Source organism: Thunnus maccoyii, chromosome 19 (assembly GCF_910596095.1).
Source record: "Thunnus maccoyii chromosome 19, fThuMac1.1, whole genome shotgun sequence".
Lineage (NCBI taxonomy): Eukaryota > Metazoa > Chordata > Actinopteri > Scombriformes > Scombridae > Thunnus > Thunnus maccoyii.
Genome location: NC_056551.1, coordinates 23,495,254 through 23,511,368, shown reverse-complemented (window position 1 = coordinate 23,511,368; position 16,115 = coordinate 23,495,254). Strand labels below are relative to the sequence as shown.

Genomic DNA, 16,115 nt, shown 5'->3' with positions numbered 1-16,115 from the left:
TTTAATCTGCCTAGGCAAAGTGTTTTTTAAAACGTTTGTTGCTTTTGTTAAGGCCAACATTAACAAGAAAACACCTGGAAGGTAATCTACAGCACTGGTTCCCAACCTGGGTATTTAAAAAAAAATTATGTCTGATAGTTAATAATAATAATAATAATAATAATAATAATAATAATAGTATATAAATGTATAAAAAGTGTCTAAAAATATAAAGAACAATTCATCTGTAATGCATCACAGTTTTATCCAAACTGCCATATTTACACAAACATGCTGCAGGTATAAAGTTCACTAGTTGGTTTAACTTTACAGTTATTAATGTTCTGCACTGTTATTATTATGCATTAAATATAATATGAAACATCAATATAAAATCAAATATGTCAGTTCGTCAGGGTTCTTCAGTTGAGTCTAAAAATAAGGGCCCCTTGATGAAAAAAGGTTGGCAACCACTGTAGGTCGAGTTTCTTTACATAAACTACATCTCCCATGATTCAGCGCTGCATGGAGAGGCCGCCCCCTGTTTCCCCACGTGATCCCGCTCCGACCAATAGAGAGTGTCGTTACAGGCGCAATGCGGCGGTCGGGATGTAAGGAGGAATGGCGACGGTCGAGACGTTTTTGGAGGCCAGAGCAGAGCTGAATTTAACCAAAGAGAAGCTCAACACAGGTAGTTTAAACATTTTGTGCTTAAAAAAACAACAAACACGCAGTAACATCATGTGTGAGCCAGGTGGTGTTTAAAAAAAAGATGCACGTTACGTTTGAAGCAGGATGCAGTTACAAAGCATTTAAACTGTTATAATAGTGTCATATTGTTTTTAAAAATAACTAAAGTAGACGTGAGAATTTTAGTAAAGTTTAATAATGTGATTTTATTTTGTTAAATAACTAATAGCATTTTATTTTTATGATTATTTTTACTATTTTCATGTAATTTGTACCTACTTTCTATGTTTACTTTCTCATCTCTGTCAAGGTTTGAGTCCCCTGACCTCCAGCTTATGACAGAGGGCCCCAAAATGGAGACTGAAATAACAGTGACCTCCTCATCGAGCGTGGTGTCGCCATCCACACCGCAGACGACAACCGCCCAGGCCAACTTAGCAGCAAAACAGCGAGACAGCAGAAAGCCCACCTCCACCACTCCCGCCTTCCTCTCCAACCTGGGGAGGGCCACTCTGCGGGGCATTCGCAAGTGTCCCCAGTGTGGCGTCTACAACGGCACCCGCGGGCTCAGCTGCAAGAACAAGGCGTGCGGGATATCCCTCAGAAATGCTTCGGCCGGGGGAGGGAGGAACAGCAAGAAGGGAGCGGTGGAGGTGGTGAGAGTGATAATAGACAGCGAGGAGAGAGGTGGGAAAGAGCGAGAGGGAGGGGGAGTCCTGGGCGGCGGCTCAAGCGGAGGCGTGCAGGTGTTTTCGGTGTGTCACAGAGGAAGAGGAGCCACGGCTACGCAGCTGGGCTTCGTTGAACTCGTCCCCACTGATACGGCTATAGCGACCGGCGACGGAGCCACCTTGCTGACCCGCATCAACCTGGGCCGCTGCTTTTTGCCTTCTTGCAAACACGGTCAAAGGTCAAATCAGGGCGAGTCAGAGTCAGCGGTCGCCAACTCCAAACAGTCCTCCGACAGCCTCTGCATCCACATCAAGCAAGCGATAGAGTGTCGGAGCTGTGCCAACCCGCTGACCTTAAAGAGCTCCGTCCTGGAGGGTTTGCAGGCCTCCATGCAAGCCAGGGAGGAGCTGTGGGGGCTCGCCACAGAGTCTCCGGGGCCCCTGGTGCAGCGCGTCTCCAAAGACACGCTGGTGGTGAAGTGCCACACAGACTCCCAGCATCCTCTGGGCCTGCTGCATCTCACCGTCGGTGCAGGCGGACTGTCTGAGGTCTCAAAGAGTGAGAGGAGAAGCAGAGAGGCGCAGCAGCAACACGCCGTATTTCACTGCGCCTGCCAGGTCAGCAGCAGACGAGGTAAACCCGGCGCTGACGGGGCAGGTGGATCCAACAACTCTCATCCTCCTCCCGGCTCGGTCGCATCACAACCCTGCCTTCACTTCTACGCCTGCGTGTGTGCCTTTGCAAGCGATGAGAAACTGGCTTCAGAGTTTGCAGCTTTTATCAACTACACGCCCAGTGGTACCGTAACCAAGTCCAGTTTTCACTTTATGTTAAAGGGATTTAGTATTGCACTTCCATGAAGTTTGGGGACTTGTGAGAGAAGAAGTGTGGTCAATATTGAAACAGCAGAAGCTGAGTTCAGGGCAGCAACAAACTAATTGTCAATTTTTGATCAATCAATCAGTTGTTTCATCTGTTCAATTTCCCAGAGCACAAGTTCCTTCTTTTAGCTGACCATCAGTTGGATAAAATGGTACAGGTCACATGTCACATTTGATCCTACATTTCCCATAATGCAACTCAATAGCATTCTTTGCTACACTGCCCATGCCTGGTAAATACTCATGTTTTTCAAACGTTACACTTTGTAAAGCAGACTTTTTGTTTAAAATGTATTGCCTCCAAGTTCAAGCTGAATAACCATGATGACATCACAATGACATCATATGGGGTATTTTTCCAAACGTTCGAAAGTCGCCTTCAGAGCCACAGACGACGTCATACAACTGTTTTCACAAGTTGTTGTTCTCTCAACAATAAGTTAACTGATCTTAAAGGGGAACTCCACAGATTTTTCCACATCAAAGTGTGTTTCCAGGTGTTGGGGAATACTACTGGCATGTGGAAAAAAGCCTTTTGTGGCTCCATAAATTGCCTCAAGTGATGTCACTTGAGTCAGCGTCAGTTGGGGCTGAAGACTACAAGTTAGGAAACAAAAATGAAGAATGAAGTAAGGTTACCAGACCTCATCTCTGCTTGAGGTTTGCAGTTTCAGGCTACATTAGCTGCTACTAGTATAACACATCTGGATCTCCCATAAACAGTTGGTAGTAAAGTTGCATTGTGGGTAATGTAGGCACCAGTAAAAAGATGATATCTCTGGTTCTGCTGCCTCGATTTTGAGTCTTTTTGCTTTTAAACTGTCCATAATGAGTCCAACAGTCTTGTAGGAGTGCAATGCTAAATCTTTGGAGTACTCTTTAATGCTTTAAAAAAGTGGAGTGCCCCTTTAATATATAATTTGGTTTATATGGCTTGTTGCTTAGAGTGTCTTTCTCTATGTTTTGCCTTTCAGGTGTGCAGCAAAATGCTACCTGTAGAATAATAAGTCCCAGTGAGAAGCCTCTGCAGCAGGCCGACCCCATCAACTCTCACCACAAAGCAAAGAAACTTCGCCTGGATGAATCTCTTTCTGGTGGTTTCATGATAATATTCATCATAATGAAAGATTTACTACAAAGAATTTTATCGCTACATTAATGCAGGATGATTCTCCAAAGCATGTTTGTCTGAATCTTCCATTGTCCTTTCTCTTTCTATCTGATCTTTCCCAACCTGTCGTTCTTTAATTTCCTGCCTCTGTTAGCCCCCTCAGTGGCCTCTCCCGCTGGGGTGGGGAAAGAGGGCACGTCAGCGTCCGGCGTGAGGAAAGCCGGTCAGAGGAAAGCCCCTGGTGCCGGTGGGCTGAAGGCTCCAGGTGCTACCTCCCTGCCTGTCTCACTACTGAGCCCACGTCCCCTGCCTTTTTCATATTACTGCTGCTTAAATCTGTCTGTCTGTGTGTTAAAGAGCTTTACATCGTCTTAGACATCTGTCTCTGTCTCTATCATTCCTCTGTCTAATCCTGCTGCACTAATCCTGATCCACTACTCAAAAGAACCCAAGTATTTTAACACTTAATTTGTGACACACAAAACATTCCCAGGCCTTTCAAAGAGGACATAACATGTTGTTTCTTGTGATTTTCTGTTATTTTATACCGTTATGATGTTACGATATGATATCTTAAGGTGAACAGATGCAAAAATGCTGCCTTCAAGTCAAAAGTCAGGGTTTTAGCCTGCTCTGAATACTCTGTTTTCAAAATTACTCCTACTTCCTCCCCATGATAACACCATGGATGTATTAAGGAGCTGGATACTGCCCGTTCATTCCTATGAAAGTTGCTCAGTGGTGCATGAAGCCAAAAGAAGTCTGCCATGTTTCTGTGAGCTTCCTCACAAATCATGGCGGCTCTTTTGGACTTTTTCAAATGTTATTGGACTGAATAGATCAAATTCTGATAATAAAACGCATCATTTCGTTGGGGGTTGTGACGTTCAGAAAAATGTATTTACCATTACCGCTCATTTTCCAATGATCATGTGTGGGAAAAATGCTTTTTTGGACCAGTGGCTTCACATGATGGCCCCAGAAGTTGTTATTCCACAGTTTGGCCACTATGTCAAATTAACTTCAAAGCCAGGAGCACTTAGTGGGGGCTTGGTACATGCCCAAAAAATGGCGGTTTTGTAGTCTGTTGCTGTGGTTGTTCCATGGGTTGTTCACGTTGCCCGCGCTCGTATTTCACATCAGATTGTTGAGAAGTTTCCATTTTGAGCAGGGAAAAGAAGTTAAATCCGACTATTATAGTTTGTTTACTTGCAGAGCTGCTGGCCAATCAGAACAGAGTGGGCATCATGAGTGGAGCCCTAAAGAGCTAAAACAGCCTGTTTCAGACAGAGGCTGAACTGAGGGGCTGCACAAACAACCAGTATAAGATAAATAAGGAGTTTTTCAGAGATAATCCATATCTATTCCATATTCTAAATAACGACCTGGAATTGAGCATGTTATGTCCTCTTCAGAGACTAAATATCTGGGTGTTTCACCTAGAAAAACAAAGAAATAATGAATGAGAGTTTGACGTGCTGTTCGATCCTCTAATGTGTGTGTGTGTTTGCGTGTCTCAGGGAGTACGCAGGTTGTGGACGAGCATACGGTGACGATGGGCTTCCATCAGTGGCTGGCGGGTGTCACAGAGAGGATCCACCAGACGATGCACTACCAGTTCGATGGTAACGTCGTTAACGCACGTTTTTATTGTCAACAAATCACAGGATGACAATTGTACTATTTTTTTTTTTATGGAAAGGTCCAGGCGGGTTTTCAGAAAGGACATTTGGAGACGGCATATTTTTGTAAACAAGAGGTCTTTCTGATTACTGTGATATAAAGAGTGTGATGTAGCAAGGCGAGAGAGAGAGAGAGAGGGAAAACTAGCGGACGCTGGTGTCCTAGTGGAGTTAATGAGGTTAAAGTCTGGAGATTTAAATGTTGGATATACCAAAGTACAATACTAAATGTTTTGTATTATAAAATATTCAGACAGACAATCATTAAAATGTATAAACTCTTTGAAAAGTGCTTTAGTAGAAAGTTGTACGGAGAATCCTTCATTCAAGATGAAAAGATAAGTTTTTAATTTCTTACAGAGCAGAAACTTCTGTCACTCTCTGACTCTACTGAGCCGTCTGTTGATGTCTGTGAGCATCAGGTCTACTGCTTGATTGTTGCTGATTACAGTACATATCACTGATGAATGGCTGTGGTTAGGGCTGAACAATTAATTGAAATATTATTTAAATCAGTATCTTGCCGAGTGCAATATCCAAATCGCAGAAGCTGCAGTTTGTTGCAGGTAAAATGTGACAAAACACCGTTATAGTGCTGCAGAGATGCTTTGGCCTACAAGTCTTGTTCTACAGATGCAAGAAAAAAAAGATGTTTCTTTGGTACAAACCACAACAAATGTCACACCAAAATGATTTTAATAGTTTTTTTCCATTGAAAATGAAAATTGTGATGCAAAAGTGATCATTCACACTAATATAATAATTACAATATGATTTTTTTTTACCATGTCATGCAGCCCTGGTTGTGGTTGTAAAAACTAAAAAGTTGGTGTTGTGGATGTTTTTCCATCAGGGAAACCAGAACCTCTGGTGTACCACATTCCTCAGGAGTTCTTCAACGCTCTGCAGCATCGCCTGTCGCTCGGCTCGAAGAAGAGGAGGCTGCCGAACTTCACCACAGGTGGGACAACATCACCAGAACTACTGGTGTTTGTATTGCATCAGCATTGCATACTTTATTTTGCTGCTTTTTACTTCTACTCCACTACATTTCAGAGGTGAATATCGTACTTTTTACTCCACTACATTTATTTTACAGATACAGTTACATTGCAGATTAAGATTTTACACACAAAAACATACAATAAGCTTATTAATTACGATGTATTGTTAAAGATTAAACCAACCCGTTTGGCTTGTTACAAAGAAAGTTGTGTCTAGTCATATTTCAGATGCCTATTAGAGATTTCAGATAGTTTTAACAGTTTGAGCCCCAAAGATGTAAAATTATTGAATATTTCACAAAAACAGCAAAAATTTAAGAAATGTCCAAAAAATAAATACAGATTATTGTAGCAAAACTTATTTTTTCCGTCTTTCCTCTCCGATTAATCATCTCATGACCCCTCAGATTTACCTGGTGACCCTTTGAAAGGGGATTTATGTTTTGATGCATCAGTATTAACAATCTAATAATGTAATATATAATCATAAATCAGTCACAGGGACATTTTTGCTGCAGAATGAGGACTTTTACTATTGATACAAGTACATTTAACTGATAATACTTTTATTCTTTTGAGAGGATCTGAGTACTTCTTCCACTACTGGCTGAATATGTAAACAAATATGGAGTTTCTCTCTCTCTTTCAGCGTTTGTGAGAAATGATGGACTTCCTCTGGGCTCTTTCTCCAAGTACACCTGGCACATCACTAATCTCATGCAGGTCAAACGCATCTTTGACACCGCCGAGGTAAACGCCGTCTCTCTCACGAATCTTCTTCTGTGCATCGCTGAAACCCTTTTCTTACCTCTTTATCTCTTCTCCATCACACCGTCCGTCCACCAGTTGCCTCTGGAGCTCACTCAGAGTTTCGTAAAGAACGTCGACGGCTCCTACTCGCGTTTCCGTTGTCCCGAACCTCCCCCTGAACCTGAACTACCCGAGGGATACAGGACAGATCGGCCGCAAGCTATACGACCGATGGAGCTCCGCACCTTCCTCAAAGTTGGTGAGTGACGTTTTTTTAGCCACGATAGCACCAAGAAGTCTTTCTGCACCGCTGTGATGTCACTTGTTTGTCAGGTTTCATTACAGATCGCTCTGTTTTTATGTCTCTGCCAGGACCCGGCACCGCAGATCAGAAGGAGGCGAGTCCGTTTGTGATCGAGTGGATCCCGGACGTCCTCCCTCGCTGTCAGATGGGGGAGCTCAGGATTAGCTTTGAATTTGGCCACCAGCAGAGCGGTCAGCCGGAGTATTGTGAGAAAATGAGCGCGGCAGAGAAGGGAGGTCGTAACAAGACAGACTCCAACCAAACAAAACACTCAAAAGCTGTTGAAATCCTTCAGGTAGTCGTCTGATAGCTGCTCAGTCTCCTTATTATACAGTAATCAGTGTTAACGCCTGCAATAATTGATTTTAACTGCCTCTATGGGACAGTTTATCATTAAAGCACTCCAGATATGAATTAATATGACTCATATGAGACTCACTCATATCCATTTTATATTATGCAATGTATGGATAATCAATCTCAATGTGAATTATACAGAATATTATTAATCAACTGCATTTTTTTAGACAATCCTGTCTGTGGTTGAGTCGTAAAGCCTTTTCTTTAAAGTTAAATATTCAACATCAAACCTATAAAGGAAATAAAAGAGAAACAAAGGAAGCATATTTTTGGAAAAAATATATATATATATTTTTATAACATATGACGTAAACATTTTTACTCAACACAGATCACACAACCAGTAAGAACATTTTAAAATCCGTTGATTAAAACGTTCTTACAGTCTCAAGGTGTAAAAACCTTTCTTGTCCTGTGTGTTTTACTATGTAAGCGTAAAGGAAATAAAACACATTTAATGGATAAAATGTCTATTTATTGGCAAAGATAAATAAACCTCTCATTAAAATAAATATAAATATTTTGGATGAATTTTCTTCTTCATTTTTAGTTTGACCGACTTTCAGTTCACCACTTCTAGACTGAAATATCTCAACAACTAGTCGATGGATTGACATAAAATTCATGTGGAGCTGCAACAATTAGTTCATCAATTGATCAGTCGACTGACAGAAAATGATTCACCAACTATTTTGATAACTAATTAATTGATTTGAGTCATTTTTTTAAGAAAAAATGCCAAAATTCTCCAGTTCCAGCTTCTCAAATGTGAATAATTTCTGGTTTATTTTGTCCTCTATGACAGTAAACTGAATATCTTTGAGTCGTGGATGTTTGTCGGGAAAAAGAAGACATTGAGGACGTCACTTTGGGCATTTTATTGACCAAACGAATCAAATAATGAATTGAGAAAATCATCATTAGTTTCAGCCCTACATTCATGTCACTGTGGTGATCCCTTAAGTTTCCATTTAGTGCCGTCAGCAGGTCAAAATTTAAATTGTCCAATTCTAAACTAACAATAAATTAATGACAGCTGTACTTTGTGTTTAGCACGAATTAGACTCTCAGTCTTGTTTATCATTAGAAAAAAAAAGATCTAAAATGCTAAATAAGACAAACAAATGACATAAAAGACTGTGGCAAAAGTCAGATTTGGCTGTTTTGAAGCTGCTCCAGAGATGTATGTTATTGTTGTTGCTATGTTTCAGAAGAATATTTTGCAGAATAATCTGTCTGTGCTTCACTTTTTGTGGACATAAGTTGTCATATTTTTTGCAAAGATCTGTTTATTGTTTATTGGAGATATTACATGTCCCCCAAAAAAGACATTTCACATGTAATTTTCACCATTTAAAGCCATGAGGAGGAGAAAAAGAAAATCAAGCAAGCAAAAAGTGATTCAGTTGGAACAATAATACTAAACAACTGGGACAAAACAGAGAAACTTACACAATACGTTGTTATATCTCCATCCTGTATTACTTCTCCAGCTTTCATGAGTCAGTAGATGTACTAAACATCACCAGCAGATGGCAGCAACAGCCTTTTCTTTCACCAACGAGGAACTGGCCTGACTAAGCTTTTAAAGCAAACACAAGTAGAGAAAGTGGAATATATGAAGGAACTATTGAAAGAGAGAGAAAATCAGTGTAACTGGTGCTTCATACTCTGTTTCTATGTTAGAAAATGTAATATAGAAAAAAAAATTAGGTGTATTTTTGAATTTAATAATTTGGCTAGATCTGTTTTCTTCTCCTTCTGGGCATCACTAAGCAGGAATTGCACACTTGCCGTGAGATATATCGCTGGAAACATCACACATGCTTCCGAAATGTGTCCAAATGTTCATGAATTAATTAAGATTACAAGTTAATACCATGAGAACATCACGCCAAATTATATCCAGTCCTCAGAATAGCAGCTTGCGTACTGTGTATCTACATCAGGGGTGTAGGCGTACGAGAACAGTGCCAGCCCCCGGCCTCGTTCCTCCCTCACAGGCCTCCAGGACATCAGTGTGAACGCAGCCTCTGCCTGCACAAGAGGGGAGGGGAGGGGGACGGGGGAGTGGTGGTGGTGGGGGTCCCGGCTGCCAGACAGCTCTGAGCCACGCATTTAGTCGTTCATGTAGTCCGTCAGTCACACAGACGGGAGACGCATCAATCCTCTCCTGGAAGGAATAGCAAGCACATTGTGACAGAGAGGCGTCTTCCATCGTCTGAGAGATGTGTTACAGACAAGAGACAGAAAAGGCCTAAAGAGAGGAGGGGGGCTGCGAGGAAAAGAGAGAGAGAGAGAGAGAGAGGGGAAAAATGTTGCTCAGATTGCCAGAAAACGTTGGATTCTGATCAAAAAAGAGTTAAGATAGTGAGATATTTCAGTCTGGACCCAAAGTGGTGGATCAACACACTTGTAGCGTGGCTAAAAGGAATAAAGACTGAAAGACACAATTTTTTATTTAGACAATTCTCACAACTACAGAAGCGGAATGCGACAAAGTTCATTGCCAAGGTTGTCTGTCTCTCTTATATGATTGATGAGAGGAGGGAGCCAAGATACAGCCGACTATGACTGCATGTCTGTCAACAGTCGGCAACAGACACGCACTGAGCCGACAGCTCTCTTCCAGCTCTGTCGTTCCACATTATCTGCACAGAGAGTGTGCTCCAAGTTCACTCCAAATCCAACATTTACAACACGCAAGATGGGATCAAACTGTACCTTTTGCCGTCTAGGCTGAGTTATTTTGTAATAGCATATTTTGGAGTTGAGAGCAGGTTACATCATTTGGAAAAGAACCATCACAGATGTTTTATTTCACTTATGATCGCTCCCTCCCAGGATGACCTCCCATTAATCAGTATGAGCTTACGCTCATTAATCTACATTCACATCACCCATTGTTTTCATCATCCTCTAATGTCATAGTGGTTTTAGTTTATATTTATCACAATAAACAGACAGGTTGATTTCAACAAGGTTATTAGACTGTGTCAGTCAGTAAATGAGTAACGTTTAAAGACTTGTGAATGTGCTGAGGCCTGTTGTAAAGCAGCTATGATCAATATTTCTACGTAAATGGATCACATGCTCAGTAGTTTGAACCCACAGAGGATTATCACCCGACTCTGCAGCTCTATGAGGCTTTATAGTGTCTATCACATGTGGCAACGACCACAGCTTGAGGCTGACGCTAATGAGGAAGTGCCTTAAAGGACGGGTTGACAATTTTTCAAGTGTGTCTTAAAACAACAGTCAGGTGTTTATATGAACAGTGAAAGAGGTTTTCCTCGCTGTAATCATTCCTTCTGTTCATACTGGCTGTTAAAAGATCCTTCAAAATGTGCTTTCAGTGTAAGTGATGGAGGCCAAAATCCACAGTGTGTCCACACAGGTCATTTAGTACAAAAATGCATTTAAAAGTTCATCTGAAGCTTATATGAGGTTTCAGCAGTCCGAAGTTAGTCTGAGTTATGGCCAAAATACAAGGAGCACGGCCGCGGTGCAACACGTCTGTCGCAGCCTGGCCACAGCCGGGCGCATCCATTATAATCAACTGGAGCTGCTACACTGACCACACAATCTCTATTTTTATGTGGCTGTTTCTTTTTTTTTCTCTACACACAGCTACACATCTCTCTAACAGGTAAAACTACATTAAACTGTAAAAAATGTTTTTTTTCAACATTGCACATTAAAATAAATCAATCAAATCAATGTGCATCCATGATCCTGTAGTTAAAACCATCTAGTTAATTAATTCAGTACAAGTTATTATAGCCTACGCTTCCAAACCCTGCATAACCAACTGCATTATCACCTGGTTAAACTCAATATACATGCAGTGACGGGGTTAGAGTTGGTGTAGCAGATAGAAAACCCCAATCCGCCCTGCATATGTGACCTGTTGTGTCTGGTTTATTTCAAGAGTTAGTCATATAAAGTGGATATGTGCCACATTTACAGTCTTTTTAGCATCAAATTCCCTCTGTGTGTTTCCCTGCTGAGCTGCGGTGGAAGTATAGTAACAAAAAGAGGGATGTTGGCACTAAAAAGACTGTAGCGTTGAAAGATATCTACTTGATTTGACTAAATGCTCCAACTGACGTCAACTTCTCTCTAGAAATACTAAGTCAGTTTTTTTTCAATGAGTCACAACAGTCTTCATCACTCACATTCAGATGAATCGGATTTAGATCGAAGACCGAAACACATCACGGTCGAGATGAGTAAATGTGCATAAACATCAGTTGTTGTCATTACAAAAGAAGCCAGGAGTGTTGGTCTCTTCCTTGAAACACACCTGCGTTACAAAGGAAATGCATCCTCATGCAAAACAACTAGTCCCTTAAAATGTTTTCCATATACAAATCAACTGAATGAGGACATTCATTAAATGGCTCTGCACATGGAAATACCTACTATCATCAATCCCCCCCCCCACCCCCCCTAGCTACAACAGGGATGACGCAGTGACACATATAACTGCATGACAAACAACAAACACTGATGATTAAAAAAAGGACATTGAATAAACACTTTTTTTTTTTTGCTTCTCGGTGGTCTGAAACAAGTCATTCAGTGATAAATATTCTCTGTAAGCATCTGCACAGAGGATTTTCCCAGTGCTGGATCACTAATACATCTAAAAAATGTAATTTTAGTCACATTTATAAAGCTATGACCTGTTGCATTGATGTATAAATGCACTTTTAAAACTTAATAGGTATAAATGCATTCTTTATTTTCACTTTGGTGGTTTGTGTTATTAAAGCAATGTAACAGCTTCTCCAGAGATAGTTGCTGTAAACGGCTGAGTCAGCCGTCTTTAGATACTGTATAATACGCTGACTACAATCTGCACGCGATTCTTTGTGTCGTCTTTGTGTATTTAAGTGAATAGAGAAGCATTAATAGGGGGAAAAACCTCGAGGAAACACCGATCATCAGTTACAGAGGTCAGCGTTTTTCTGCGCCAAATGAACAAGGCAAAACACATTATCTGAGCCCGCCTGGCGGAGTCACACATATTAGATATGCATACTCAGTGCACCTGCATGCAACAACATGCACTAATCTAATGCAGTGCCCTTCGGTGTAAGACAAGGGGGGAAATAGACCTGCCAACAAGTAGTCTATCTGCCAAATGGAAGAGGTAAAGCCGGACTGACAGGACTTGTCAACACATCTGTGATGACTGACGACAAACCGTGTCATGCAACATTTCTCCAGCCCTAGATACAAACTCCGCTCGGCCCTGCCTCGACAGAGAGGCATTAACTGGTAGCCGGGCTGAGGGAGGACCAGGCAGAGAGAGAGAGAGTGATCAGGAGAGGAGGTCAGCGTCACAAAGTACCGATAGACCATTTACCCAATGACCTCTGAGCTCCGCCTGTCAATCCTCCAGTCAACCGACCTAATCTGATGTCAATCCCCTGACAATCCACGTCTCAATTCCTTCACTGTTTCTTGTGATTGCGAGTGACTGCACAACAACCCATATTGACTTATATTAGGAGGGTTAAATCATCCCTGAATGATGGATGAATTTGCGGAATGAGTCGATTTTGCCTTGTATTGTGTCAGCAGCCTTGCGCCTCTCAACCAAATCCCATCTGTATTGTGTGGATGGATCCGATTTTGACTTTACAATTTAGCTCGCATTAGAAGAAACCTTTTTTTCGCATCACATAAACGCAAACGTTTCTGCTCCCATCAAACACGCGCGCTCCTCCCCTGCACATGCAAACTTTCTCTCCTCTCGCTTTCTTTATCCTCTCTGACTGCTTCCTGATTGTTGGGCTGAGAGGAGTCATCATCATATCCATCATTGCAGAGTCATTGCCCGAGGAAACACGGGCCAATTATGGCCATAAATAATAATGGGAGCGCGCATCTGGCATTATGACTGATGGGCCTCTCTCACAGCTCATTTACATGGCTTTTGTGTGGCCATCAGCAGCTCCGTTCTAATGTAATGCTCAGCAAATGAGCCTTTCAGAGAATATTGTACGATTTGAGGGTGGAACAGCGCTACCGAGATGGCGCTTACAGACACATACATGGATGTGAAACAGGGAAGTAGGGAAGAAAAAGAGGTTTATTGTCCCTTTAACATGTCGCCATACATGCACAACCTTCCTGTATGCGTTAATGTTACATTACAGGCCTTAATGCTCAATTCCGATAAGTCGGATCTGATCTTTTTGTGACATTTATCCGGCTGTGTGAACATCGCTGAGGTCCTAAACTGCCACTCATGTGCAGATTTAACTGAAATGTGAAGAATAACAACAATAACGTCAAATCATAAACATGGATGACACGGCTGTGCTAGTATACATGTCTGGGATTATTTGTTGTGGAGGTCTGAAGGGATAAAGATGATGAGGATGATTGTTGTTGCTCTCCACCATGTTTATTTTAACCGGGCTGTGAGGTGCTGGCGCTGAATAATGATGACATGCGCAGAAACTGATTGTTTGATTGATATTCTTTTATTTTTGTGTCATGCACACAACATGCTCAACCCTTTACAAGGCACCAAAAGTACAGTTTGCAGTGGTCAAACATTTCATTTCATTAGGAGATTATTACACAGCTCAATCTTAAACTAAATATTCTGCCTTCTCTCCAAAACTTGGCAAATAAAATCTGCTACAAAAAAAGGTTCCCTTCCTGAAGCAAGTTTCTCATAATCATCCAGCCCGAATAAATCAACATAAATAGAGGACATTTTACTAAAAAAGTACATCCTTTACATCCTCATAGACGAGACAGTAAAACAAAAAAATGAACCTCATCTCAATTTCACTTCCAGTAGCTCACACTACAAACACAGTCTGTCCTCCTCTGGAGCCGCATTAAACCTCCTGGGTTTATGGTAATGTTCCTGACCGTAACTGTGCACACTGGGATCTTTGTCTTGTGTTTAAATTATACCTCACATAAGGTTCACTGTCGCTATTCTTTATGAGACAATAAGTTTTGTTTATACCATATATCAACAGAGCGTTTGTCTTTATACATGAGAAACTCTTAATCTCCTGAATGTCACACAGTGAGCCGCTCTGGAAAATGAATGACAAGTCGTTCAAATAAAATAAGGATTTCAACATGTGAAACGTCCCAATTAAATGTCTGTTTGTGATCAGACATCTTCACAAGTTTACTCCACAGCCGAAGCATTTGACATTTATGTCTGAGGTTCCCATCACAGATCTCCACTGATGGCCAAAACTGAAGTAAATTTATGGACTTTCAAAAAAGATTGAATATCTCAATGATGCAAAGTGTTGCAACTTGTATGTTCATGGAGACCTCAAACACCAGAAGCACAGTAGTCAGACACAGGAAACACACACATGAATCATAGAGATGTGTATAAATTTGGACTCCCAGATTACCACATTGTTTAACTTTGTTCATACAGATCCCAGAGCTTCTTTAAATCCAGCGTCAAGACAAAATATTTATTACCGATCAACATATGACAGCACTACTGAACCATAATTAAAAACTGAACTTCTCTCCAATGGTTTTTGTTTAAAATGTACCATTGTTTCGTTTTGATTTACCACTAGTCTCCATTCCCAGCATCAAATCTACGTCATTTACGGATAATAATATGCCCACAATCTTTATCTCCCAAGACAGAAGCTTTAATTTGAATAGTTAAATCATTAACATGAATGGAAAACACTGTTGGAGACAAAACATCTCTTTGCCTCACACCAAAACCATCCATTTGTGTATTCATTAACCTGAACGGGGGCAACAGGTGGTTGATAAAGAGACTTAATGGCCTAATAAAACTTCCCACTGACGCCCGAATTTAACAACCGATATTAAAGAACTTCCCTATGATTCCAGTCAAACGCCTTCTTGAAATCAATAAAACTGTTCTCCTTAATTTTTGCACGTATGATGGAAATGCGTATTTCTAAATCAATTTTGCTCGTCCACAAGCACACCTGTCCTCTCAAGGTGGTCGACACGGCTGCTATTTAAAAGTGAGGAATACATTTTATACACACAGCTAATGAGACTGATTCACCTACAGCTGATCGACAGCTTGGGATCTTTTTTTTTTTTTTTTTTTTTGAAGAGTCAGGAATAGATTTAATAACACTCTTGTGACACTGTGTAGGAATAATGAATGCTGCTGTCAAAACAAGACTGAAACTACTCAAATAACACATTAAACAATCTCAGCGACTTTATTGACACTTTATTGGAAATTTCGTCAATTCCAGTAGCTTTTTAGAGTTTGCATTTTTACCTCTTTTATAAGAAATAAAGCATATTACAGTTATTTACATCAGCATTCATTTCAGTTTCCATTACCTCTTTTATTTCCTCAAAAATCTGCAAGGTCATTTCCCCACTTTTATAACACAACCCCTAAAACAGAGCTACATTCACCATTCTCTAGTTTTACCTCCATCTGTATTTCCCCAGACTTTCTGGATCCATATCTATTAATTTCAGAACTGCTGCTAATATGAGATTGTTAGTAATCAATATGCAATGAAAGACCTCCATTAAAACTGCGTTTCCCAATGCTATCTTTGGCCCTTCCCTCAAGTTTTTGTTTCTACATCCTCTACATCAACCTCCGTTGTCCTTAAATTGTCCCACAAAGTCTCAATTCCAGTAAAAATTGTAAGATTTTCTTAA

The 16,115-nt window shown here is 40.9% G+C and overlaps 1 protein-coding gene across 2 annotated transcripts; it reads left to right on the top strand.

The window, feature by feature from the left end:
• The first annotated feature begins 559 nt into the window (after positions 1–559).
• On the top strand, positions 560–7,951 carry c19h2orf42 (chromosome 19 C2orf42 homolog). Of its 2 annotated transcripts, XM_042396196.1 has the most exons (9): positions 560–670; positions 980–2,139; positions 3,197–3,316; positions 3,488–3,598; positions 4,854–4,958; positions 5,869–5,976; positions 6,669–6,769; positions 6,866–7,028; positions 7,142–7,951. In XM_042396196.1, the coding sequence occupies exons 2-9, from the start codon at positions 1,005–1,007 to the stop codon at positions 7,378–7,380; spliced, it is 2,082 nt and encodes a 693-aa protein (XP_042252130.1). In that variant the 5' UTR covers positions 560–670; positions 980–1,004; the 3' UTR covers positions 7,381–7,951. The 2 variants fall into 2 exon arrangements, with proteins under 2 accessions (XP_042252130.1, XP_042252131.1); XM_042396197.1 differs by lacking the exon at positions 3,488–3,598 and having other exon boundaries at positions 562–670; positions 7,142–7,950.
• The last annotated feature ends 8,164 nt before the right edge of the window (positions 7,952–16,115 follow it).